Below are 24,913 nucleotides of genomic sequence, written 5' to 3' on the forward strand. Positions count from 1 at the left end.
GTGAACCAAGGGCAAAAGGAAGACCTTTCTCTCTGTCTCTCTCACTATCCACTCTGCCTGTCAAAAAATAAAAAAATAAATAAATAAATTTAAAAAAAATAAAAGAAACAATGTGGCAACCACACAGAAGTCTATAACAGCAAAAAATTACTAACAACCTAAAAGTTCAACAGAATAACCGATAAATTATGATACAGCCATATACTACAATGCTAAGCAGCACTTAAATGACCCACAGGCATGTACTCACAAAGAAATTTCAAAAGTATAATATTGAGGTTGAGGGGAAAAGTTGTAAAACATCAATATATATTGGATACCACTTATATACTACAATACACATTACAATACCAGACACTGAGGACAGCGCTGTGGCGCAGTGGGTTAATGTCCTGGCCTGAAGTGCCAGCATCCCATATGGGCACCGGTTCAAGACCTGGCTGTTCCACTTCCAATCCAGCTCTCTGCTATGGCCTGGGAAAGCAGGCCCCTGCACCCACATGGGAGACCCAGAAGAAGCTACTGGCTGATCCTTTGGATCAGCGCAGCTCCGGCCATTGCGACCAATTGGAGAGTGAACCATCGGATGGAAGACCTCTCTCTCTTTCTCTGCCTCTCCTCTCTCTGTGTAACTCTGACTTGCAAATAAATAAATATTAAAAAATACCAGACACTGTGGTCAACACATATTTGGTAAATATAAAAATCTTTATGGGATTGATAGGTACCACAATCATGATAGTGGCACCTCTAGAGGGAGGGGAGAAAATGGGACTGAGAAAGAGTAACAAGACCACAACTTCTTAAATAAGACAGTAGTATATCATTCCTTACACTTCTGTGTAAACCTCAAATTACCTCACAGGAAAAAAAGGAGGACACAGAGATCACATTAGAATGTCCATCAAGGACTGCCTGAGGGAGAAAGTGCCCTGACAAGCTAGTCCACTGGCATATCTGGTCCAGCATGTCCCAGTTTTTTTTAAAGAAATGCATCAGCACATCAGTGCCTAATGATATTCATCAAGTGAATCACAGAACAATCTGGCTCAGACTTGAAATTTACCAGGGAATCTTCTGAAATACTTGACTTTCCATAATTTTCCCAGAGAGAAATAATTCCCTAGTCAGTGCTTCAAACAGTGCATTTCCCTTTTTTTTTTTTTTTTAAGATTTATTTATTTATTTCAGATGTAGAGTTACAGAGAGGGAAAGAGAGAGAAAGGTCTTCCATCTGCTGGTTCACTCCCCCAAATGACCGAAATGGCTTGGACTGGGCCAATGAGAAGCCAGGAGCCAAGAGCCTCTTCTAGGTCTCCCAAGTGGGTGCTTTCCTAGGCCATTGCAGAGAGCTAGATCAGAAGAGGAGCAGCCAGACGAACTGGTGCCCATATGGGATGCCACAGGCAGAATCTTAACCTGCCACACCACAGTACCATCCCTCATGCAGCACATTTCTAATTACAACTTAATAAATGGGATTTTGGTTTTCCTATTTCAGTACCTCACAGAGAGGGGGAAGGCCTGGCCCACAGGCAATATAAGGCCAACAGAATTCTTTGGTCTGGTCCTGCCAAGACCAAAATTCAATAAATCTGTAGCAGACTGATTTTAGTTTGATAATTTTATATGGCCTATGAATGATGTTATAAATATCTAAATGGCCCTTGACAGAGAAAAGACTCCTCACCCCCACTAATGAATTAAATTACAGTAAGACAGTTTTCCTAAATCTGCCTAACTCTGGGGCAGTGGCATGAGTGTATTTCTGGGTCTACAAGGATAAGGAAAAAACCCTGAACCTTTTTCCAGGAAACATCCTAAAATTAATTTTATTATTTTAAATTTATTTGTTTGAGACTCAGAGAAACAGAGCACCCAGCTGGTTCACTCCACAAATGCCCACAATAGCCACGACTGGGCCAGGCCAAAGTCTGGAGTCCAGAACTCCATCGAGGTTTCCCACATGAGAAGCAGGAACCCAGTTACTTCAGCAATCATTACTGTCTCCCAGGTTCTGCATAGTAGGAAAGTGGAGTCAGGAGTCAGAGCTGAGTTTTGAACCCAAGTACTCTGATATGGACACAGGCATCTTAACAGCTAGAATAAATTCCTGCCCCCAACATTATTCTCTTTTTTTCAAATAGTAATTATTTCAATTTCCCTTTTGTTTTTTGTGTTTTAGATTGTTACGCATTCAAAGACAGAGACAGACAGATCTTCCATTTTTACTTCCCAAATGCTTGCAACAGTTATGGCTGGACAGGTCAAAGCCAGGACCCCAGAACTCTATTTAGGTCTTCCACATAGTTGGCAAGGATCCACAGACTTAAGCCATCATCTGCTGCCTGCTAGGTATGCATTAACAGGAAGCTGGATGCAGAGGCAGAGCCAGGACTCCAACACAGGCACTCTGATACGGGATGCAGGTATCCCAAACAGTGTCTTCACTTCTGTGCCAAGTTCCTACTACCACCTCCAGGTTTATTTTTTGCCCCCCAAATTTCAATTTTCTAGTAAGAAAAAGCAAAGAAATTTCAAATAAATACCAACTTGTATAACTAAGCCAAGTTTTTCAAAGTATTTCTCTTCTTATGACTCCAGAAATCTAACCATAATGTTGCAACTAAAAGAGATCTCAACACCTTATCCAAAGAACTTGATTATCACCTTTGAAGACCAAAAAGTCCTTTTTGGGGCTGGTGCTTTGATGTAGTGGGTAAAGCCGCCACCTGAAGTGCTGGCATCTCATATGGGCACCAGTTCAAGTCCTGGATGCTCCACTTCTGATCCAGCACTCTGCTATGGCCTGAGAAGGCAATGGAAGATGGCCCAGGTCCTTGGGCCCCCGCACCCACATGGGAGACCCAGAAGAAGCTCCAGGTTCCTGGCTTCAGATCGATGCAGATCTGGCCATTGTGGCCATCTGGGGAATGAACCAGTGGATGGAAGGCTTCTCTCTCTCTGTCTCTCCCTCTCTGCTTCTGCCTCTCTGTAACTCTGCCTTTCAAATAAAATAAATAAATCTATCTTTAAAACAAAACAAAAAAAAAGTACTTTTTGTTCCTGAACACTCAGACAAGATCTGGCTCTGGAGATAGATTAATACTAAGTAGATTCTGGGGACCAGCACTGTGGCACAGGGGGTTAACGCCCTGGCCTGAAGCGCTGGCATCCCATATGGGTGCCTTGGCTGCTCCACTTTGTACCCAGCTCTCTGCAATGGCCTGGGAAAGCAGCAGAAGATGGCCCAAGTCCTTGGGCCCCTGCACCCACGTGGAAGACCTGGAAGAAACTCCTGACTCCTGGCTTCGGATCGATGCAGCTCCAGCCGTTGTGGCCAACTGGGCAGTGAACCATCAGATGGAAGACTTCTCTCTGCCTCTCCTCTCTCTCTCTGTAACTCTGACTTTCAAATAAATAAATAAATCTTAAAAAAATACTAAGCAGATTCTTAAGGGTCCAATTTATTGACTATTATTGACAATTTATTGACACAATGAGAATAGGGACCAGTTATTTATCCCATTGGAAAGATTAAGAGAGATCAGAGATTAGTAGAAGAGCTTTAGAGCAAAGCAGTTTTCTTCCCAAAGTGTTACTCTATCAATACATGGTAACTTGATATTAACATTTAGTACAAAAGCAACATTTTTATTAAGTATCTTTCACATTGGGAACATTATAGTATGTGCTATGTGCAGGACATAAATTGTTTATAAATTACTTCTTCATTTCATTCTCATAGCAATACCATGATTAGAGGTGTGATATTTATTTAATTGAAGAGGAAACAGATTCTGAAAGGTTGTTTATCTTTTTTTTTTTTTTTTTTTGACAGGCAGAGTGGACAGTGAGAGAGAGAGACAGAGAGAAAGGTCTTCCTTTTGCTGTTGGTTCACCCCCACAATGGCCGCTACGGCAGGCGCGCTGCGGCCGGGCACATCGTGCTAATCCGATGCCAGGAGCCAGGTGCTTCTCCTGGTCTCCCATGAGGGTGCAGGGCCCAAGGACCTGGGCCATCCTCCACTGCCCCAGCCACAGCAGAGAGCTGGACAGGAAGAGGAGTAACCAGGACAGAATCCGGAGCCCCGACCGGGACTAGAACTCGGTGTTCCGGCGCCGCAGGCAGAGGATTAGCCTATTGAGCCGCGGCACCAGCCAAGTGTTTATCTTAATCAAGCCAAGTTTTATAGCCAAATCTGTCTGTCTCCACATTTGTTACCATAACACTATTCCAATCCGGTGAAACTTCTCTCTGAATGACAGACACCTAGGATTAGAGTAGCCCCTTCTCTTGGACACTGCTGGAGTGTGCCAGCTAATACTTATCCTCTGACTCCCTCTCCTACCCTTAGTAGCACACATCAGAACAATTTCTAAGGGTGGATCCCTGCTGCAGATAATTTGTCTCCTCACGTTGTATTTATCTCATCACAGTTAATGGTTCTCATTAGCTTCAATTCCAGAGGTGGCATTTTCTGACCTAGTCCTTAGTGCATGCCTTATGTGAAGTTCAGTTTGAACTAATAATAAATAACCACACACAGTTCTATACTCACTGAAAGATACAGATTCTACATCCAATTCCCTCAATAGCCCGAATTTTCAGTCTTAGCCCTACTTCCCTACCTATTCCCATGCTCTCAGGCTGCCCTACTTTGAGTGCTCTACCCTAAATATGAAGGATTAGTGGCCACCCCAACTTGAACTTATTTACAGTTCTAGCCAGAACATTCCAAATATTGACGATCTTAAGTCAGCAGGTACCCTGAAGTATACAGAGCTGTAACACCTCAGCCATAGAATATTCCTATATTTCACAGAGAAGGGAACACCATGTGCAAAAATATTGAGAAATTGTGCTCAGGAACCAGACAGTAGATGTCTTTAGCTGACAGATACAGGGAAGAGTATCAGACTATGGCTAGAAAAGCAATTGGAGGCAGTCTGTGGAGGGCCTTAAATAGCATTATGTGAAGCAGATAGAGAGGAAAAGTCAGCAAAGGATACTGATAAAAATGAATCAAAATCAAAGGAAAAATGGTATTCCATAAGCCAAAGAAAAAGAGAATTCTAGTTAACAATGGCAAGATAATAAAATATATATTATAACAAATAAAACCATAGTATACTGGCAGAAGAGCAGATAATACAAATCAATAGAGGCAAACAAATAGCCCAGAAACAGATCCTTAAATGCATTTTAAATTGTTATAGGGATGTCTGCTGCATGTTAGTATGTAAAAGACTTAGAAAAGTCTATCTAGGGGCCTAAGTTAAGCAACCACTGTGACACCAGCATCTAATACAGAAGCACCCGTTTGAGTTCTGGGTATTCTGCTGTTGATCCAGTACCCTGGTAACGTACCTGAGAAAGCAGCACATGATGGCCCAAGTGCTTGTGCCCAGGCAACCCATCTTGGAGAACCAGCTGGAGTTCCTGGCTCCAGCCCTCAGTCTGGCCCAGCCACCACCATTGTGGCCATTTGGGGAATGAACCAATGGATGGAATATAGGTCTATCAGTGTCTCTCTCTCTCTCTCTTTCTCTCTCTCTTTCTCTCTCTTTCTTTCCTCTCTCTCTTTCTGCCTTTCAAATAAATAAAATCTTTAAAAATAAAAGCATAAAAAGTGTCTCTAGTCCATAGTAATAATTCAACAAAATCTAGTGACTATCTTTATTATAATTTATAATGGTTATGGAACAGAAGAGAAACCCCAGAAATCAATCCAAACATCTACAACCAACTTATATTTGACAAGAGTTAAAACCATCCTCTAGAGGAAGGACAGTCTCTTCAACAAATGGTGCTGGGAAAACTGTATTTCCACATGCGAAAGTATGAGGCAAGACTCCTACCTTACACCTTACACAAAAATCCACTCAACATGGATTAAAGATCTAAATTTATGACCCGACACCATCAAATTAATTGAGAACATTGGGGAAATCCTGCAAGACATTGGCACAACGATTTCCTGGAAAAGAATAGGCAGTCAAAGCCAAAATTAACAAATGGGATTACTTCAAATTGAGAAGCTTCTGTATGACAAAACAAACAGTCGGGAAAGTGAAGAGACAACCTACAGAATGGGGAGAAATTATTTGCAAACTTTGCAAATGATAAATAATTAATAACCAGAATCTACAAAGAGATTAAGAATCTCCACAACAAAACAAAAAACCCAGTTAAGAAATGGGCAAAGGATTTAAACAGACATTTTTCAAAAGAGGAAATCCAAATGGCCAACAGGCACATGAAAAAATGTTCAGGATCACTAGCTGACAGGGAAATGCAAATCAAAACTACAATAAGGCTTCACTTCACTCCAGTTAGAATGGCTCTCACATAGAAATCAGATACAAACAACAAATGCTGGAGAAGATGTGGGGGAAAAGGTAGGAATCTACTGTTGGTAGGAATGTAAACTGGTAAAGCCACTATGGAAGACAGTTTGGAGATACCTCAAAAATCTGCATATAGACCTACCACATGGCCCAGCCATCCTACTCCTGAGAATTTACCCAAGGGAAATGAAATCAGTAAACAAAAGAGATATCTGCACCTCCATATTTATTACAGCTCAATTCACAATAGCTAAGACATGGAATCAGCCTAAATGTCCAACAACCGAAGACTGGATAAAGAAATTATGGGATATGTACACTATGGAATACTATACAGCAGTTAAAAAAAGGAAATCCATCATTTGCAAAAAAAAAAAAAAATGGACCAATCTGGAAAATTTCATACTTAGTGAAATAAGCCAGTCCCAAAGGAACAAATACTACATGTTCTCCCTGATCTGTGAGAACTAATAGAGCACCTAAAATGAAAGCTGTCAAAGTGAAACTGGCACTTTGAGAAAAAATGACTTGAAAAGTCCTCATCTTGACTGTCGAAGAACAGTTTTTATTTTTATTTTTTATTTTTTCTCTTCTTCATACTATATGTTGAACTCCTTACTTAACATAGAGTTAATCATATAAAGTCAACTGAAAATAGATCTCAGTAAAAATTGAGAGGGAATAAGAGAGGGAGGAGGAAGTTTCTAACTATAAAGCTGTAAAATGCCATCTTAATTCTTAAAGTGATCATATTAAATGTTAAAGTGAACATATAGATAGGATTAAGTCTTAAAGAGACCATATTAATAGCATCAAGTGTCTCGTAATAACAATAAACAGAATTAAAGAGGAGGGAATGTCCAACATGGGAAGCAGTCCATACAGCAGACTCACAGAATGACAATCACTTTAGTAACACTCTGACCTCATAATCAGCCCTTAAGGCATTCAGATGTGGCTGAAAAGCCCAGGAAAGCAAGGCAGGCATGGAAAGCCAAGACAATGTGGCAAAAATATCCTACATGAAGTATTTCTGTGAATGAGTCTCCAGTGGAAAGAAGGGGTCATCAAAGAAGGATGCAATTTTCTCTGAAGGAAGGAGAGGATTTCCACTTTGCTTATGGCCTTGTCTAAATACTGACAGAGCTTGTGGTAACACAAGGCTTTCATAGCCTTTGCAGATCATGACAAGAGCCTTGCGTGATCACTGAGGTCATAAATAAGAGTGTTAATTGTTAAATTAACAACAGAAGTCACTGTGTACTTACTCCCCATGTAGGACCTCTGTCCTTAATGAGTTGTACTATGAGAATTAACTGCAAAACTTGTTCGCAAACAGCACTTTTTACATTGTGTGTGAGTATGTGTGCAAACTGTTGAAATCTTTACTTAGTATAGAGTTGGTCTTTTGTATATTAAGTTAATTAAAAATTAATCTTAAAGAAGAATAAGATGAGAGAGGGAGTAGCAGGTGGGATGGGAATAGGGGAGGGAGGTTGGTTATGGGGTAAAAAACCACTATATTCCCAAAGTAGTACCTATGAAAATTGTATTCATTAAATAAAAGCTTTAAAAAACAATTTATTATGGTTGTTATAATAATGATATATCAGTATAGAAAGGAAGGATACTTTAAGAAGTCTAGGTATAGGCCGGCACCACGGCTCAATAGGCTAATCCTCCGCCTGTGGCACCGGCACACCGGGTTCTAGTCCCAGTCGGGGCGCTGGATTCTGTCCCGGTTGCCCTTCTTCCAGGCCAGCTCTCTGCTGTGGCCCGGGAGTGCAGTGGAGGATAGCCTAAGTCCTTGGGCCCTGCACCCCATGGAAGACCAGGAGAAGCACCTGGCTCCTGGCTTCGGATCAGCGCGGTGCGCTGGTTGCAGTGCGCCGGTGTGGCGGCCATTGGAGGGTGAACCAACAGCAAAAGGAAGACCTTTTTCTCTGTCTCTCTCTCTCTCACTGTCCACTCTGCCTGCCAAAAAAAAAAAAAGTATAGGTATAAAGAAAAAGTAATAGACAAGAAAGAAAGAAGTTTTTACAAAGAAGGAAATTAAAGTATGTGCTAGAAACATAGGAAGTACTCAATAAAAATGTACCGAATTAGTGAATAATACATATAAACCAAGGTAAAGAAAACTGTAGAAGTTAAAAGACTGCTTATACCAGAGAGAGAAATCATTGCTGGCTCGAGGACCCGGAAGAAATTATAGAAATAGAATCAAGAGCACCATAAAGAAATCAGCCTTGAAATAGTCTTGACACAAAAAAAATATATAAATGAATAAAGATATAATTACCACCAAGTCCGATGGCAGTTGTTTTTAAAAGCAGTTCATTCCAAAAGAAAGGAAGGAAGGAAGGAAGGAAGGAAGGAAGGAAGGAAGGAAGGAAGTTAGTTAGTTAGTTAGTTCATTCCCAGGATGAGCTGCACCAAAATGACCTAAGGTAATTATTTAGAAAGAAAATTCCAAGATTCTACCCCATACTGACTAAATCCCTGCACTTTAATGGTCTATAAACCACTGGATTTCTTTGAGAAGAATGAAGTTAAGAAAATTTATAATGCTAGCCCTATGGAGAAAGCAAAATTAACCCCTTGCCCAACAACCTATGACTAAATACAATGGAGAGGAAAAAATTCTTACACCCTAAGATAAGCTAAAAACAAGGAGGGATATTCTACCTAGCATTAGACTTCAAAAATCAAAAAAGCCTTGAGCCCTTTCCTGTAAACTACTAACTCTCTAAGGTAAACAACTGTATCCTAACTTTTGTAATACTGGTATCTACTAGTATGATACTCATATAAGGAAACTACTGGGATTTTTACCCACACAAACTAACTGAGGGGCAATGTTACAGCGCAGAGGATTAAGCTGCTGCTTGTGATGCCCTCCTCCCATACCAGACTGTCAGTTTGGGTCCTGGCTGGTCTGCTTTTGACCCAGCTTCCTGCTAACGTGCCTGGTTCCTGCCACTCACATGGGAGAACCGGATGAAGCTTCTGGCTCTTCACTTCCACCTGGACCAGCCCTGGCCATTGAGAGCATTTGAGGAATAAACCAGTAGATGGAAGATGGATTTTCATTTTCTCTCTTCCCCCTCTCCTCCTTTCCTTTCCTCTCCTCTCTCCCTCTTCCTCTCAGGCAGTAAGTAGTTTTAAATATTGGATCTAAATGCTGGTTGAAGGAGTATAAGGGGAGGTGGGGGGTGGAAGGAAGGGCAGGATACAGAAGTGAGAGGAAGAAAATGAACTTAGCCCACTCACCATCATGTGGAATATGCGAAGCAAAAAAACAAAGCAAGCTGTGTCTAGATAAGGAGAGTCATCATGCCTGGCAGGAGGAGGTAATTCTTGTTGCACCCCTAAAACCAATCCTTGTCTTCAGCCCACTTTGGGGAGTGATCCACATGACATGGTTTGCTCTTCTATGACACGCTTACCCATTACTGACCATGCACTATAATGTGACTGAGACCCCCAGTTTCAGAAGTGTAATGATGATGGAATCCAGGATAGATATGAAAGAAAGACAAGATTGCGGTGAATGACAAACAAAAAGAACTGGGGTTCTATTATATGGGAAATAAAATTGTCCATTGTTCCAAGGAGCAGCAAATGCTAAAGGAGATTATCACAAAGCCAAAGACCAAACAATCAGTAAAATATTCAACCTTGAAAAATCAATTTGGTACAGAGACAGGATAAGGAACAGGTTTATTTACAAAGTACTTATTCTACCTATTAGCAGTTCTAATGTTTCGAGTAATTTGCCCATTCATGACAATATTAATATTCAGTTACATGAAATTTACTGTGTTCCAAGCACTACTAGATATAGCCCTCTCAATTATCCTGTAAGACAGATCATTCCACATTCCATTTAACTAACAGGAAAGTGAGGCACAAAGGTTGTATAATCTGTGATAGCACAGTTAGCATTTGAAACCAAGCACTGTGACTCTAAAGTTTTTTTCTTATTTTTTTTTTAATTTTTTTTTTTGACAGGCAGAGTTAGACAGTGAGAGAGAGAGACAGAGAGAAAGGTCTTCCCTTCCATTGGTTCACCCCTCCAAATGGCCGCCATGGCTGGTGCACTGAGCCAATCCAAAGCCAGGAGCCAGATGCTTCTTCCTGGTCTCCCATGTGGGTGCAGGGCCCAAGCACTTGGGCCATCCTCCACTGCCCTCCCGGGCCACAGCAGAGAGCTGGACTGGAAGAGGAATAACCGGGACAGAACCGTTGCCTCAACCAGGACTAGAACCCGGAGTGCTGGCACCACAGGCGGAAGATTAGCCTAGTGAGCTACAACGCTGGCCTAAAGTTTTTGTGCTTAACCCAGAGTACCACATATGACTACATAATTTTTCCCTTGCCTAGAGATGCCCAGAGGGAGCAAGTCGGCCAGAGATTCAATCCATGGCCCACTTAATACAAGCACCCCCTGTTTAGAACTATATCCAGCTGACCACATTTATCTCTGCTCTAAGCACCTTCCATTTGTCAACCTGTGTGATCTAAACACTAGGTCCTTGCAAACAGGAAGTCTTTCTAATTCACAAAAAAACACTATGTAATCTAGATGTGTAGCTACACCACCATACTGACCAACTTTTTTGTGGGAAGACATTTACAAGAATATTTAAAACAGCATTGTTTGTAATAATAAATAAATAAAATGATAGAATGTACTATGTTATATATTGTAATGCTATGGAGCACTTATGAGGAATTAATTATTATGGATATGCAGATTTTCAGAAAATAACATTGAGTGAAAATTATATACAGTACACTATGCAAGTTTTAAAATACATTTCAAGCTGCCTACTATATGTAACATATTTAATTATATATTTAAGTACCTATCCTGTATACACACATACACACACATATTCACCAAACTCACCAAACTTCTGAGAGTAGAACTTGGAGGTAAAAACACTGGAGACTTAAATGCACCTGTCATGTTTTACTTATAAGACTTGAAGCAAATAAGGCAAAATGTTTACTATTATCAGTTCTGAGTGGTAGGCATATAATTACTCAAGATAAAAAAATAAAGATTATTTTTAAAGAATAGATTTAGGAGAAACTCAACAGTAGGAGAGTTAGAAGGCTATGTCATGTGATTGATGAGTGGAATTTCAGGGTCCACAGCTTCAGAGGTGGAGCAGTTATGGGTGATGACAAAGCCCAGGGTGTAACCATTTGAATGGGTGGCTGAAGCATGGTGTAGATGGAAATCAATGGAGTATAAAAAATAAAAGTTGCAGATGTGTCACCCACATGGTTGTTGAAGTTTTCCAGTACGATGACTGTAGCAAAGGTAGAAATAAAGCAACAGCTGCCAAAGTCTTCATTGATTATGATTATAGGGCAAGATCAGTCAAGGCAAAAACATGGAAAAGAGGGTGGGGCATATGTATACCAATGGGGGAGTGGCTGTTCAAAGAAACCACAGTGGTCACCAAAAATTATGCTCAGCCCATCTCCATTCCACAACACAATGGAGGGAGTATGTTTTTGTGGGGCTTGTTTGTTTTTAATTTTTTTTATTTATTTGACAGATAGAGCTAGAGCGAGAGCGAGAGCGAGAGAGAGAGAAAGGTCTTCCTTCCATTGGTTCACCTCCACAAATGGCTGCTACAGCCGGAACCACACCGATCCGAAGCCAGGAGCCAGGTGCTTCCTCCTGGTCTCCCATGCGGGTGCAGGACCCTAGCACCTGGGCCATCCTCCACTGCCTTCCCAGGCCACAGCACAGAGCTGGACTGGAAGAGGAGCAACCAGAACTAGAACCTGGCGCCCATATGGGATGCCACCGCCTCAGGCGGAGGATTAACCAAGTGAGCCACAGCACCAGCCCCTGGAGGGAGTATGAACACCCTGCACTGCAACTGGTGAAGAGTAATGCCATTCAGTGAAAGTGGGGTTTCAGTTAAGATAAAGAGGCAGTTACCTCAAAATTCCCATTGAAGCTCTAAGTTTTTAATTCACTGATTCAAAACTATGGGTTCAATCTGAGAGGAGCAGTAGATTTTGCCAACAAACAAACAAACAAAAAAGAACTTGCATCCTATTATATTGGAACTAAAACCACCAACTGCTCCAAAGAGGAGAGAAAAACTGAAGGAGATCGCCACAAAGTCAAAGACCAAATAATGACTAACAAACTCAATCTTGGGAAATCCAGTTGGCACAGAGTGAAATGACCTGTTGGACTAATTAAAGAAATTTCATAATGTTTTTAATAAAAACATGACTCTCATTCAGGAAATAGTTTTGATTCTGGAAGTAGCTCTGAGAAAGAAAGTATCAAGAAATAAATGGAGAGAGGGAGGGACTCACAGAAGAAGAGACTTGAAGTTTAGAATCCAAAATGGACCGTATCATACAAAGGGGGAAAAAATCTAAGATTTAGGACCTCTTAAAGACAGAATTATAAAAGTGTCTAGATCAGAGTAGTGAAAAAGAAAATCAGCAAGAGTCCAAGAAGGCAAGAGGAATAACTGGTGTTTTCCTTTTTTTTTTTTTTTTTTTTTTTTTTTTTTTTTTGACAGGCAGAGTGGACAGTGAGAGAGAGACAGAGAGAAAGGTCTTCCTTTGCCGTTGGTTCACCCCCCAGTGGCCGCCGTGGCCGGCACGCTGCGGCCAGCGCACCGCGCTGATCCAAAGCCAGGAGCCAGGTGCTTCTCCTGGTCTTCCATAGGGTGCAGGGCCCAAGTACTTGGGCCATCCTCCACTGCACTCCCGGGCCACAGCAGAGAGCTGGCCTGGAAGAGGGGCAACCGGGACAGAATCCGGCACCCCGACCGGGACTAGAACCCGGTGTGCCGTCGCTGCAAGGCAGAGGATTAGCCTAGTGAGCCGCGGCACAGGCAGAATAATTAGTGTTTTCAAACATCCTGTCATGCCAGTTTAGAGCAGAGAAACACTCAGAGGGTCAGTTTCTCCAACACTCATGCCAAAACATGCCAAACCGGGTTTTCTACGCCACAGCACTTAAGGGACTTTCTACAAGGCTTCCAGTCACCTTGGTGACACTAGGAAAAGGAAGTCTGTGTCCTCACAGTTCTGGGATCCCCACATGCATAGTTTGTCCTGTACCCATTCTCAGCCTGGGAAAAGCGAATAGCATAGACCCAGCCTACACACTATACCTTCTTCTGTGTATACTTTTTCTCCAAACTCTATTCCACTCTTGTTTAGGTGACCTTTTTTTCTATTCTGCATAGTAGTAAAGTAGGAAAAAATACATTCTGCTCAATAGCTTCTTCTTTCTAACTTTAATGTCTCACACTTGCACCTTGCTTTTGAATTTAGAAGAAAATAATGTGGATATCTTTGTCCTTGGGCCCCCCAGTTTGGACTAAGGGACCTTCAGAATATACCAGTATAAAGTCCAGGTGGTAGTGGGAAGAGAGACCTCATAAATACTGCACATATCTGGCCACAGTGGATTTTGTAGTTCTAAATTATTTCACTTCCAAGTATCCTGAAGTTCAGCAAAATAAAATCATTATAAAGTACAAAATAAATTATGTCAAATTCATATTTCTCTGTTGCCAGGAGTGAAGCAGCAAAAATACTAGGTGTCTGAGATGGTAGAACACAGGAACATGGGGGTAAAAAGTAACTTTTTAATGGTTAACCAGTTTGATAAAATCACTAAAACCTCCTACCCCACCTCAACAATATAGCACTCTTAGAATGAAATGCTCCATTGTGTTTGCAGAGGAAGAAAGAAAAATCAATAGTAAGTAAGGAGAATATAGGAAAGTGGAAAAGGAGGGCTTCCTTGAAACCCTAACAACAATGTCACAATTTTGCCTAGCTTTAAACTTGGTTATCTTCTCCTCCTACAATGCAAAAACACTCTAGGAACACAGTTAGTTTAGTTTTATGCGTAGCCCTGTATATAGATAACTAAATAATTATAATAATGCTCCCTTGGTGGTACCAGGGAATTTATGCAGATTCCACCAGAATAATCACATCTGGACCTGACACCTGCCGGTGTAGTGACTGCCATCTCCTGCAGAAAATCAGTCCTCACTACAGGCTCCAGCCTCCCTTCAATCCCACACCCTCAGTTACACCTTGCAAAAGTCATTCCCTGATGAAGTGCATCTGCCCATCTGATTAGCAGTCCAAAATGGCAACAGAACATGTTGTTTCAATGGCCCATTAAATATTAATACCTAATAATAGCTAATACTTATTGATATTTATTATGTGCTAACACTGCTCTAAGAACTTCCTATATATGAGTATTAATTTTTACAAAAAACTCTGTAAGGTAAGTATTAGTAGTAGTCGTATTATTATTCTTACCCATATATAACAGATAAGAAAACTGAGAAACAGAGAAGCCAGGCAGGTTTGCAAAGACACAGAGCTGGTAAGTGGCAAAGCCAGGACTTGAGCCCAGGCAGTGTAACTGCAGGATCACCCTTTTAACCATTGTATGACAGGACGGTTAAGAAGATGACTACATTTAGAAACACATAGCTTACAATATTCCAATGGCCTTGCCTTCCAATGACTTCCCACTCCTTTAGCTTCATGCTTTCAGTCTTCATATCCAAAATGCAACAGGGAACACTGTGTTATCTTGATATAATGGAGGATAAAACAAGGCCTCCACAGGAACACAGTCCTCATTAATGTTCAGGAACAGCTATGGCCTACGCTAACATCTTCATCAAAACTGACTCCAAGTTTCCAATTTGGCAGGCCAGATAGATGGTGCTAGCACTAATAGAATACAAGTACTCAGAAGACAGAGTAAGAACAAGCTTAGAAAGCTGATAAAGTTCCTTTAAGGCATTCATCCATTCAACAATTGGGTTCAGAGCACTGAATATGAATCAAATACTGTGCTGGGTTCCAGGCACTCAACAGCAAATCAGACCTAGTTCTCTTCTGACAGCATTCTTTCTAGAGCATGCTAGAGACCAAAACTAAGCAAGTAAACAACAATAAGAAACAGGATACTGTGAGAGAGTAACCAAGGAAACTCTTTTATTTGGGGAATTCAGGGACATAATAAATTTGAAGTATTCAAAGATAGGCAGGTGGATATACAGGTCCTAATGACATGTTGTCATTATGTCTTCATGCCGTATTCCCCCAGAAACTTCCCTATTTAAGAATGCTTTATGATGCTCTACTACAAACTTGTCAACCTGATACTCCAGGTCCTGCTCTAGTCCAGCCCTGCCTATCTATCATCTTACTACCACCACTCCCAAACACACCTTCTCCATTCCATTTAGGCTAATTCCCTCACTGGCCTACAACAAATCAAGTTCACCTCCACCCTGTTCTCTCCTCTACACTTATTAATTCTACCCATCCTTCAAGATCAGGATTAAGTTTATCCTTCCTCATTCTTATCCACTGAAGCTTCACAATCTCTCCTCTCCTCAAATGCTTAGTCCATCAGACAACTTATTACCTAAAAATATAGCTCTCTATCCTTCACTGCTGTTTTGTATGTGCTATTACCCAAAATTTTAACTTCTAACGTAAGGCACCAGAATCACCTCCTAGCATGTATGGCTAGGAGAGGAAAGGAAATCAGCACGTGCCCAGAGTTGTCAAGGCCAGAGATAAGGAGAACTGACCCAAGCTCAGACAGGCAGGTCAATGGGACCAAGCGTAGTGTCCAAGGGAGCCACAGAGCCTCATCAAGTTAAAAAGATCTCAACAACTGAGAATACAGATGATAAGGTAAGTCTAAAAGGAACTAAAATCCAGGTGAGATATCTAATTGAGAAGTACAGAGCAAAATGTAAATCTGGTCTCATAGACTAATCCAACAGGATAGTAGAAGCCTGTGGCCTAAGATAACTAGAGGCACCAGATATCAACTGGAGGTAAAAAGGAATCTGAAGAAAAAATCAGAAACCTAGAAGCAAGTACTGGGTAACCAAGTTTAAGAACATGACTTAAGGGACCAGAGTCGTGGCATCTCAGGTTAAGCCACCACCTGCAATAACAGCATCCCACATGGATGCCAGCTTGAATCCCAATTGCTCTACTTCCAATCCAGCTCCCTACTAATGGCCTGGGAAAAGCAAAGGAAGATAGTCCCTGCCACCCACATGGGTGACCTAGATGAAACTCCTGGCCCCTGGCTTTAGCCTGGCCCAGCCCTGGCCATTGCAGCTATCTGGGGAGTAAAACATCAGATATTTCTCTCTCTCTTTCTCCTTCTCTCTCTCCGTAACTCTGACATTTAAATAAATAAATCTTTTTTTAAAAAAAAAAGAGAATTTATTTAATTCTAAGCTACTGACAGAAGTCATTAGTAGAATTGTTTGTCTGAAGTGAAGAAAATAGACAAATAAAGAAGAGATGAAGGCCAAATATACTTATGTATAAACTATTAATCTTTTAAAGACAGAGGCATTTCTTTTGATTCATTTCTACCCACCATGGCACTTGGCAAAATAAATATTTGATTACATAAAAAAAAAGATCAAAGACAGTTTGGGTATTAACCAATGGAGGGAAAGATGCCAGGATAACATGAGTCATCACCTTAGCCAGCTATGTATTATGCAAGTTCACAAGAGGGTTCCATCACCTTGGCAAACACAAAAGTGGTGAAATCATGTCGTAAATGAACACAGGACCCAAAACGAAGAGGCAGATTAGACCAGCTTTGTCAGAGACCTCCTGTAATACCTTAAACAAGTCACTTCACCTCCTTGAGCCTCAGACACCTCATTTATAAATGGGAAGTGTAACTGCTCCAATTGTTTTCTTAGTATCTGGAACACTTCCCCCAGAACTCTTCTTGAGCTAACTTCCTCATTTTTCTTGAATCTTTGCTCAAATCTTGCCTTCCTAATCACCCTATTTAATACTGCGATAGCTCAGCCCACCAACCCCATACCTATACTCACTAGTCTACCTTTTTTCTTTTTCATTACACTTATAACATACTACATGTTTATTACCTATAATAATGTCCTTTGTAACAGCAAGGATATTTGTTCTATCCATCAATATCCTTGAAATCTCTGAATGGTATCTGGAACAGAGTAAACATCCAATAAATATTTGTTGGATGAATATATGAATCCAATAGAGGCCAAAATCTTGTGACAGAGATGTCTAGAATAATAAAATTTAAATTGTCCCTGAGGCTAGGGTTTCCCTCCCACGCCCTCACGCATCCATATATTCCCCTGGAATTCTACCATAGTGTGTGCAGGTGCTTAGTAAGCCCTTACTAAATTGCTAATTAAATTATGGCACCCAAAAAGGTAAACATATCAGTGTGCTCCAGGGCCACCTGCTGGCAACTCCACTTAGTAGCTACCTAAGCAACTAATCTGACAGGAATTTCCTGTGGCGAATGGAGTTACAGGGAGTATTTACCCGATTACCCTGGAAGACAACCAGGCTAGACCGGAAATCATTTTCCAAAAGCTCCCAGAAGAGACTTGAAAACTCTCCTCTGAAGGCCGGCAGAATTCTTTCACTGCGTCCTGTACTATTTTCAACACTTTCATGTATTTAAGTACCACTATTAGTACATTTTACAAATGAGCATTTCCTTTTGAATGCAATGGGTTTTGTTGAAGTGAAGCAGTGAAACTACTTCCAATACAATCTGAGTAAGAAAAATCCAGGCCCAGGGCGCACATGCTCTCTGGAACCCACGTGACACTACTGAAAAGCACCCAACAAGCTTCATGGTGACCGCCCAGCCCTCCCTTCAAGCCAGGTACAACCTCAGTCCTGAGCTCTGGATCCCAAGTCGTTTCGGGTTCTAGTCCCGGTCGGGGCACCGGATTCTGTCCCGGTTGCCCCTCTTCCAGGCCAGCTCTCTGCTGTGGCCCGGGAGTGCAGTGGAGGATGGTCCAAGTGCTTGGGCTCTGCATCCCATGGGAGACCAGGAGAAGCACCTGGCTCCTCCTATCGGACCGGCGCACCAGGATCACGGCCGAATAAAGGGACGCGGCCTGCGCTTTGCTGGAGCCCGCAGAAGTGGAGCGCGGGTCCCGGAAGTTCCGCCCCCTGCCCGGAAGTTACTGTCTCCACTGCACTCGACGCGAGGCTGTGCCCGCCTGTCCCTCAGCTGAGGGCAGGTCCCTCAGGCTGCCCAGAGTGGCCCCCAGGGCTACAAAAGAGGTAGAGGGGCCTTCCCCCGTCACTAGAAGGCTCCCACCAGCTCCAATGGAGGAGGCTTCCTCTCGTAGACTCGCCTGTGTTGCGGGTCAGTTTCGCGCCTTAACTCCCCGACGGGGCCCAGCAGATAAAATCCTCCGGTAGGGAAGCCCACGGGCCCCTGGCAGAAATTGCGACCTTGGAAAGCAGGACCCCGCTTTGGACTCCAAAGATTCGGAATCTCGGAGCTCTCTCGGCAGCGCCGCGGAGGGAAGGGGGCATCCTTTTAGTAAAATAACGTCCATGGCTCCCCTTTACCTCGTGCGCGGACGTTGAGCCTAAGGGACGGACTACTGCGCCGCCTGGTGGCGAGTCGGAGCCTTGGGCACCTTGGTGCTCCCTTGCATATTCCCAAATGAGGTACGAAATGGTTTGCGGTGCTACATCGATTTTTTTTTAATATTTTAAAGTATTTTGAAAATATATTCTTATGCATGTTAGAAAAATTACAATCATCACCACAAATCTTAATATGTCTCAAATATTAATTTAGTACAAACCCAAGTTTTTGAGTGGTTGACACTGGTTTAAAGAAAATGTTAATATACAGATATTGCAAAAATCATACAGATGTTAAACTGTTGAAGTTAGAGAAAATTTTCAGCCTCATAAAGTCAACAAAGGGATTAATGGTTAATGTTGTGTGTAGGCTTTAAGGTGTTTTGTCTGAGAGTAACATTTGAATCTTTTGTATGTAATTAACATTTGAAACTTTGTTCTCCATAATATGGATGGACCTCAGCAACTCAGTTGACAGCCTGAATCGAACATAAAGACTGACCTCTGAGCAAGAAACATTCTCCAGGAGACTGCCTTCAGACTTCGTTTACATCATTGGCCCTCCTGGGCTTCCAGCCGGCTAGCTATACTGAAGATTTTGGCCTTTCCACTTTCCAAAATGACACGAGCCAATTCCTTATAATAAATTTCTTTATACACACACACACACACACACACACACACACTTATCTTATTAGTTTTATTTCTCTGGAAAATCGGGAATCTTTCTTAACACAGTGAGTGATCTCAAAGCATCCTTCCCTCTCTGACACTGAGTAGGGCTGTGAGGAGTACAGCAGGGAAGAGAGAACTTGGCACCATTATCTGATGCTCTAGGGTGTCTCCCCATTCCCTATTCTCTATTCACTGGACACACTTACCTTTGCTTCACTGTTTCTTTCCTCCTACTTTCCACCAGCTCCTTTGATGTCAGATCCTAGAGCAATCCAACTGCTCACTCTTTCTAGAAGAGAACAATGTAATAAAATGTACATGGAACTCTGACTTAAATCACGGTTTACAGCATTAGTTTACCAAACTCCCTTTGAAATTCTGTTGTATCTGCACAAAGAGAGGACAGCTCAACTAGATGATAATTTAGGTCTCAACTGGAGGTGAACATTTTTCCCCTATCAACCCCCTATCCTGACTCTGGCCTCTCTCCATCCCTACCCTTTGTCCTTGGAATGATAAACATTTTACTGATTTGTAAGAATAATTGGCTAACCTATGCCCTGCTTCTACTTAGGAATTACAGAGATCCTCCATGCCATATGAGGGGCCTGTCCAAGTGCCCTGAACCTATATTAGGGAAACCTGTCCCAGCCCAACCCAGGATAAGTCTGCCTCCTTCTGAGGTCTAGTATGAAAAAGCCTTAGCTAATAGGGCTAGAACCACTGCCTGTTACTTGACCAGTATTTTTGGAAAAGATGGTATTTGGGACACCATATTTTCTTTCTACTTACTTTTCAATCATTTTTCGAATGAGGGCAAGAAAATGAAACAATGCTATTTATTGGAACTCTTTTGCAGAGTCTAATTTCTTCTAGCTCCCTTAGCACTAATTTTTTAAAAAGATATATTTATTTGAAAGGCAGAGGGATGGAGAGGCGGGAGAGGAAGAGAGGGAGAGAGAAAGAAAAGGAGATGTCTTCCAGCTGCCAGTTCACTCCCCATATAGCTACAACAACCAGGTCTGGGCCAGGCTGAAGCCAGATACTCCATCTGGGTCTGCAATGTGAGTAGAAAGAGCCCAAACACTTGAGCCATTTTCTGCTGCCTTCCCAGGTGCATTAGCAGGGAGCTAGATAGGAAGCAGAGCAGCCAGGACCCAAACTAGCACTCTGATATAAGATGCTGGAGTCAGAAGTGGCAGCTTACCCCACTGCACCACACCAGCCCTAGCACTTATATTAAGTAAGTCAATGAAAACATCTAATGAATAAGTGCATACCAATGGGTTAATGTAACACTTCATAGGATAACTACACCTTAAAAAGTATTATAAGAAACTCTGAGAATGGACAGTGCTTTTTTTTTCTTTAAAGATTTTGAAAGAGTTACGCAGAGAGGAGAGGCAGAGAGAGAATCTTCCATCTGCTGGTTCACTTTCCAGTTGGCCACAATGGCTGGAACTGCACCAATCCGAAGCCAGCAGCCAGGAGCCCCTTTTGGGTCTCCCATAGGGGTGCAAGGGCCCAAGGACTTGGGCCATCTTCCACTGCTTTCCCAGCCACAGCAAAAGCTGGAATGGAAGTGGAGCAGCTGGGGCTCGAATCAGTGCCCACATGGGAAGTCAGCGATGCAGATGGTTGCTTTACTCGCTATGCCACAGCACCAGCCCTGGGACAGTGCTTTATGACAAACATTATACAATTACACTCCCACACTATAAAGTATATTGTAAAGTAAAACCTTTTGCAGGGTCCCTAAATAACACACAGGTCTGCCAATCAGCCAACAGTTATTAAGAAAATGAAAAGCAGAGAGTGTGAAATTCAATTATCTGGGTGAAAATCCTGTCTTTGTTTATAGGTGACCTTGTGTAGATTATTTAACCTTTCTGCCCCCCAATTTGTTCATCTACAAAATGAGGATAACAGCAAGAACATGAAGGCATTGGCAAGCACCATAAAACTTCTGTTACATGTCAGACACATGTTAAGTTCTAGATCCACAGGTATTTTACCTCTGGGATGAAATCTATAGAAGCAATCTATTGCAAGCTATTGATTACAAAGGCTGTCAGAATAGTACAATTAAACCACATGTAAACATTTGGAGCAAAAACAAGAATAAGTTTCTGTACAACTCCACCTTAGAAAACAGGATCAGGCCAGTGCCATGGCTCAATAGGCTAATCCTCCACCTGCGGCACCGGCACACTGGGTTCTAGTCCCAGTCGTGGCGCCAGATTCTGTCCCAGTTGCTCCTCTTCCAGGCCAGCTCTCTGCTGTGGCCAGGGAGTGCAGTGGAGGATGGCCCAAGTCCTTGGGCCCTGCACCCCATGGGAGACCAGGAGAAGCACCTGGCTCCTGGCTTCAGATCAGCGCAGTGCGCCGGGACACCAGCCGCAGCGGCCACTGGGGGGTGAACCAATGGAAAAAGGAAGACCTTTCTCTCTGTCTCTCTCTCACTATCCACTCTGCCTGTCAAGAAAGAAAGAAAGAAAAGAAAGAAAAGAAAGAAAAGGAAGAAAAGGAAGAAAGGAAGAAAGGAAGAAAGGAAGAAAGGAAGAAAGGAAGAAAGGAAGAAGGAAGGAAGGAAGGAAGGAAGGAAGGAAGGAAGGAAGGAAGGAAGGAAGGAAGGAAAGAAAGGAAGGAAAGGAAAGGAAGGAAGGAAGGAGAAGGAGAAGTAGGAAAGAAAGAAAGAAAGAAAGAAAGAAAGAAAGAAAGAAAGAAAGAAAGAAAGAAAGAAAGAAAGAAAGAAAGAAAGAAAGGAAGGAAGGAAGGAAGGAAGGAAGGAAAGAAGGAAGAAGGAGAAGGAGGAAAGAAAGAAAGAAAGAAAGAAAGAAAGAAAGAAAGAAAGAAAGAAAGAAAGAAAGAAAAACAGGATCATCCTTCCAAGATGACCCCCTCAGAATGCTGTAAGATTAACTACCTCAGGTTCCAAACCCAGAAAGACCTTAGTGCACTTAATATTTCACTTGAACAATACATTGAAACCTTGCCCTTGATAATACTGACCAAATTCCTCCAAACTGCCACTAGGTGTCCACAGATACTCAAACTTCCCTTCTGGTGCTGACTCAACAAATGCAGGAGCTGGAATAGAAAAGAGAAGGAACTAACCCTAGAGCATAGTTTGTTAGAAATGGACTCTGAGCTAGAATCTAGGTTACGGTGTTGCTTATACTCAGCTCCAGTTTCAAAGTGCTTCAGGGCTATAAGAAGAAACATTTCCAAGAAAGAATTTTAGGCCCAGAAGTAGCCTAAGACCATCATATCACTCATCCCTCTACCTCCTTGAAGGATAACACTCAGGCATCTCAACTAAGGAAAAATCCTGTTGTCCACCAGAAAAGCAATTTATTCCACACACTTCCACACCAGGGCCTGATGCTTTTCATTGCTGAGTAGTTATTCTTGGTTCTCTCTTCAGATGTCAGCACTGAAATTCTCACCAGAAGGCCTGGTTACCTTTCCCTGTGCCTTTCATGTCTCCTTTTTTAAGTGCAGAGCAGAAATCCCAGCTGCTCTTCCTCCTTTTAGTTAGGGTTGTTGACAAATCTAAAAATAATGGTGTATACATCTTTGTTTTCTCTGTAAACACTCTACAGATGTAGCTCAGAGTCCATTATTAGCCACCAAGTATGTTCAGGCTTGCACTACAGCCGTTCATGTGTTTGCCTTATTTACACATTTTTTTTTACAGGCAGAGTGGACAGTGAGAGAGAGAGACAGAGAGAAAGGTCTTCCTTTGCCGTTGGTTCACCCCCCAATGGCCGCCACGGCCGGCGCACTGCGCTGATCCGAAGCCAGGAGCCAGGTGCTTCTCCTGGTCTCCCATGGGGTGCAGGGCCCAAGCACTTGGGCCATCCTCCACTGCACTCCCGAGCCACAGCAGAGAGCTGGCCTGGAAGAGGGGCAACCGGGACAGAATCCGGCGCCCCGACCGGGACTAGAACCCGGTGTGCCAGCACCACTAGGCGGAGGATTAGCCTAGTGAGCCGAGGCGCCGGCCTACACATTTTCTTATTTGCACACCACTGACACTACTAGATCCTAAATTCCTTGAAGGTAAATATTCTGGCTTTCTATTCCTGCCGGCATTAATACATGGTAGCCTACACAAGAATGCTTGTTGAATTGGCTCCAATGATGACATTGGAGAGGTTTGTGAGGATTCTGCATGTGGAATTTTATGTCCTTGTTGCCTCTCTATCCTAAGGAATTGCTGCCCTGGAAAATGCCATTTGTCAGCCCAGTTATAGACACATGGGGGTGGTATGATGCATGGCATGGGACCCTGGATATTGGAGTGAGGCTCAGGCTGATTAAATCTAAGAAAGCAAAGGGAGACATAAGCAGAGAGACTTCCATGGTTTGAATTAACACTGTCTCTCTGCGGCTTCTCTGAGGAGATGCCAGCTACCCTTCCCAAGTCTTCCCTTTCTCTGTTTTCCCCCTCGTTTCTCTCTCTCCTTGTCTCTCTGTTCTTCCCTTCTTTGTCCCTTTTGTACTATCTTCTTACCTTCCCTTTTCTTCTCTTCTCCATTCCCCACCCCATCTGCCAGCCTATGTTTCCTCTTCTCCTTTTCCATCTCCCAGCATTGAATGAACAAAATCTGAGCTCCATTGCTAAGACTCCAGGCCCTGGCAAAAGGGGCACCAGAGACCAGTTAACAGGCAGCGCACAAGCAGTGCCATTTTGAGCCATTTGTGCTAAGGGACTCTGTTCCGGTGAAGACTCCTGTAGAAGACCCTTTATCTCCTTGTACCTCTTTATGGTCTTATTTACATATGTTATTCAATCCTTTGTACGAGTCTCCCAGAATTGGGCCAGATTCCCCCCACTCCCTTTCCCCCACTCTTGTTCCATAGAAGTCTACCTTGCTACTTGCAGGACAGTGCAGTCAATGCCTTGGAGCCTCCACTTCCTGTGGAAGGCAGGCAGAACACTGTCAGGCCCCAGACACACGGCTATCCCCTAAGAACCTACTCTTAGGAGCCAGCAGGAGCCTACTCTGTATGTATGTAGGAGGACTGATGGCAGTACAGTAGCTTCATGACTGATCAGAGAGAAGCAAACATCCAACTCAAGTATACGCATGCCCTGGGAGCACATAATTTAGCCACTCCAGCTGCCCCTGAGCTCAACTCAACAGATCTTCATGGAGCATCTGAGCAAGGTGCTGAACTACATTCTGTGCTGGGTTAGAACTGTAAAGCAACCAGTCTTGGGTGGTCCAATAAATCTGGTGATAGTTGTGCCACATTGCCATTAATTTAAGGGCTCTTTGCACCTCCTTCATGGCTCAGGCCCTGATATGAAAAACAGAAAACTCTTTAGGATTTGGTATCAACTCTAAGTTTTCATTTGCACTTTTGGTCATAATGACAGGGGATGAAAACTGGCAGAAAAGGAATA

The 24,913-nt window shown here is 42.6% G+C and overlaps 1 protein-coding gene across 10 annotated transcripts in view; it reads right to left on the reverse strand.

Annotated features, from left to right (window-relative positions):
• The window catches only part of LOC103350055 (uncharacterized), a 328,422-nt gene that overhangs the window by 248,147 nt on the left and 55,362 nt on the right, over positions 1-24,913 (reverse strand). For 4 of the 10 annotated variants that reach the window (XR_011390435.1, XR_011390431.1, XR_011390430.1 and 1 more), the window contains exon 1: positions 9,622-11,904. Coding sequence is in view for 1 of the 10 variants with exons in the window: in XM_070077708.1 (XP_069933809.1) it covers positions 9,622-9,627 (6 nt within the window). In the remaining 9 variants the exon portion in view is untranslated. Of the gene's footprint in view, positions 1-9,621; positions 11,905-19,703; positions 19,787-22,509; positions 22,588-24,913 lie in introns of those variants that run through there. The other 6 variants (XR_011390429.1, XR_011390425.1, XR_011390426.1 and 3 more) reach the window with 3 other exon arrangements.

This window comes from Oryctolagus cuniculus, chromosome 7 (genome assembly GCF_964237555.1).
Source record: "Oryctolagus cuniculus chromosome 7, mOryCun1.1, whole genome shotgun sequence".
Taxonomy (NCBI): Eukaryota; Metazoa; Chordata; class Mammalia; order Lagomorpha; family Leporidae; genus Oryctolagus; species Oryctolagus cuniculus.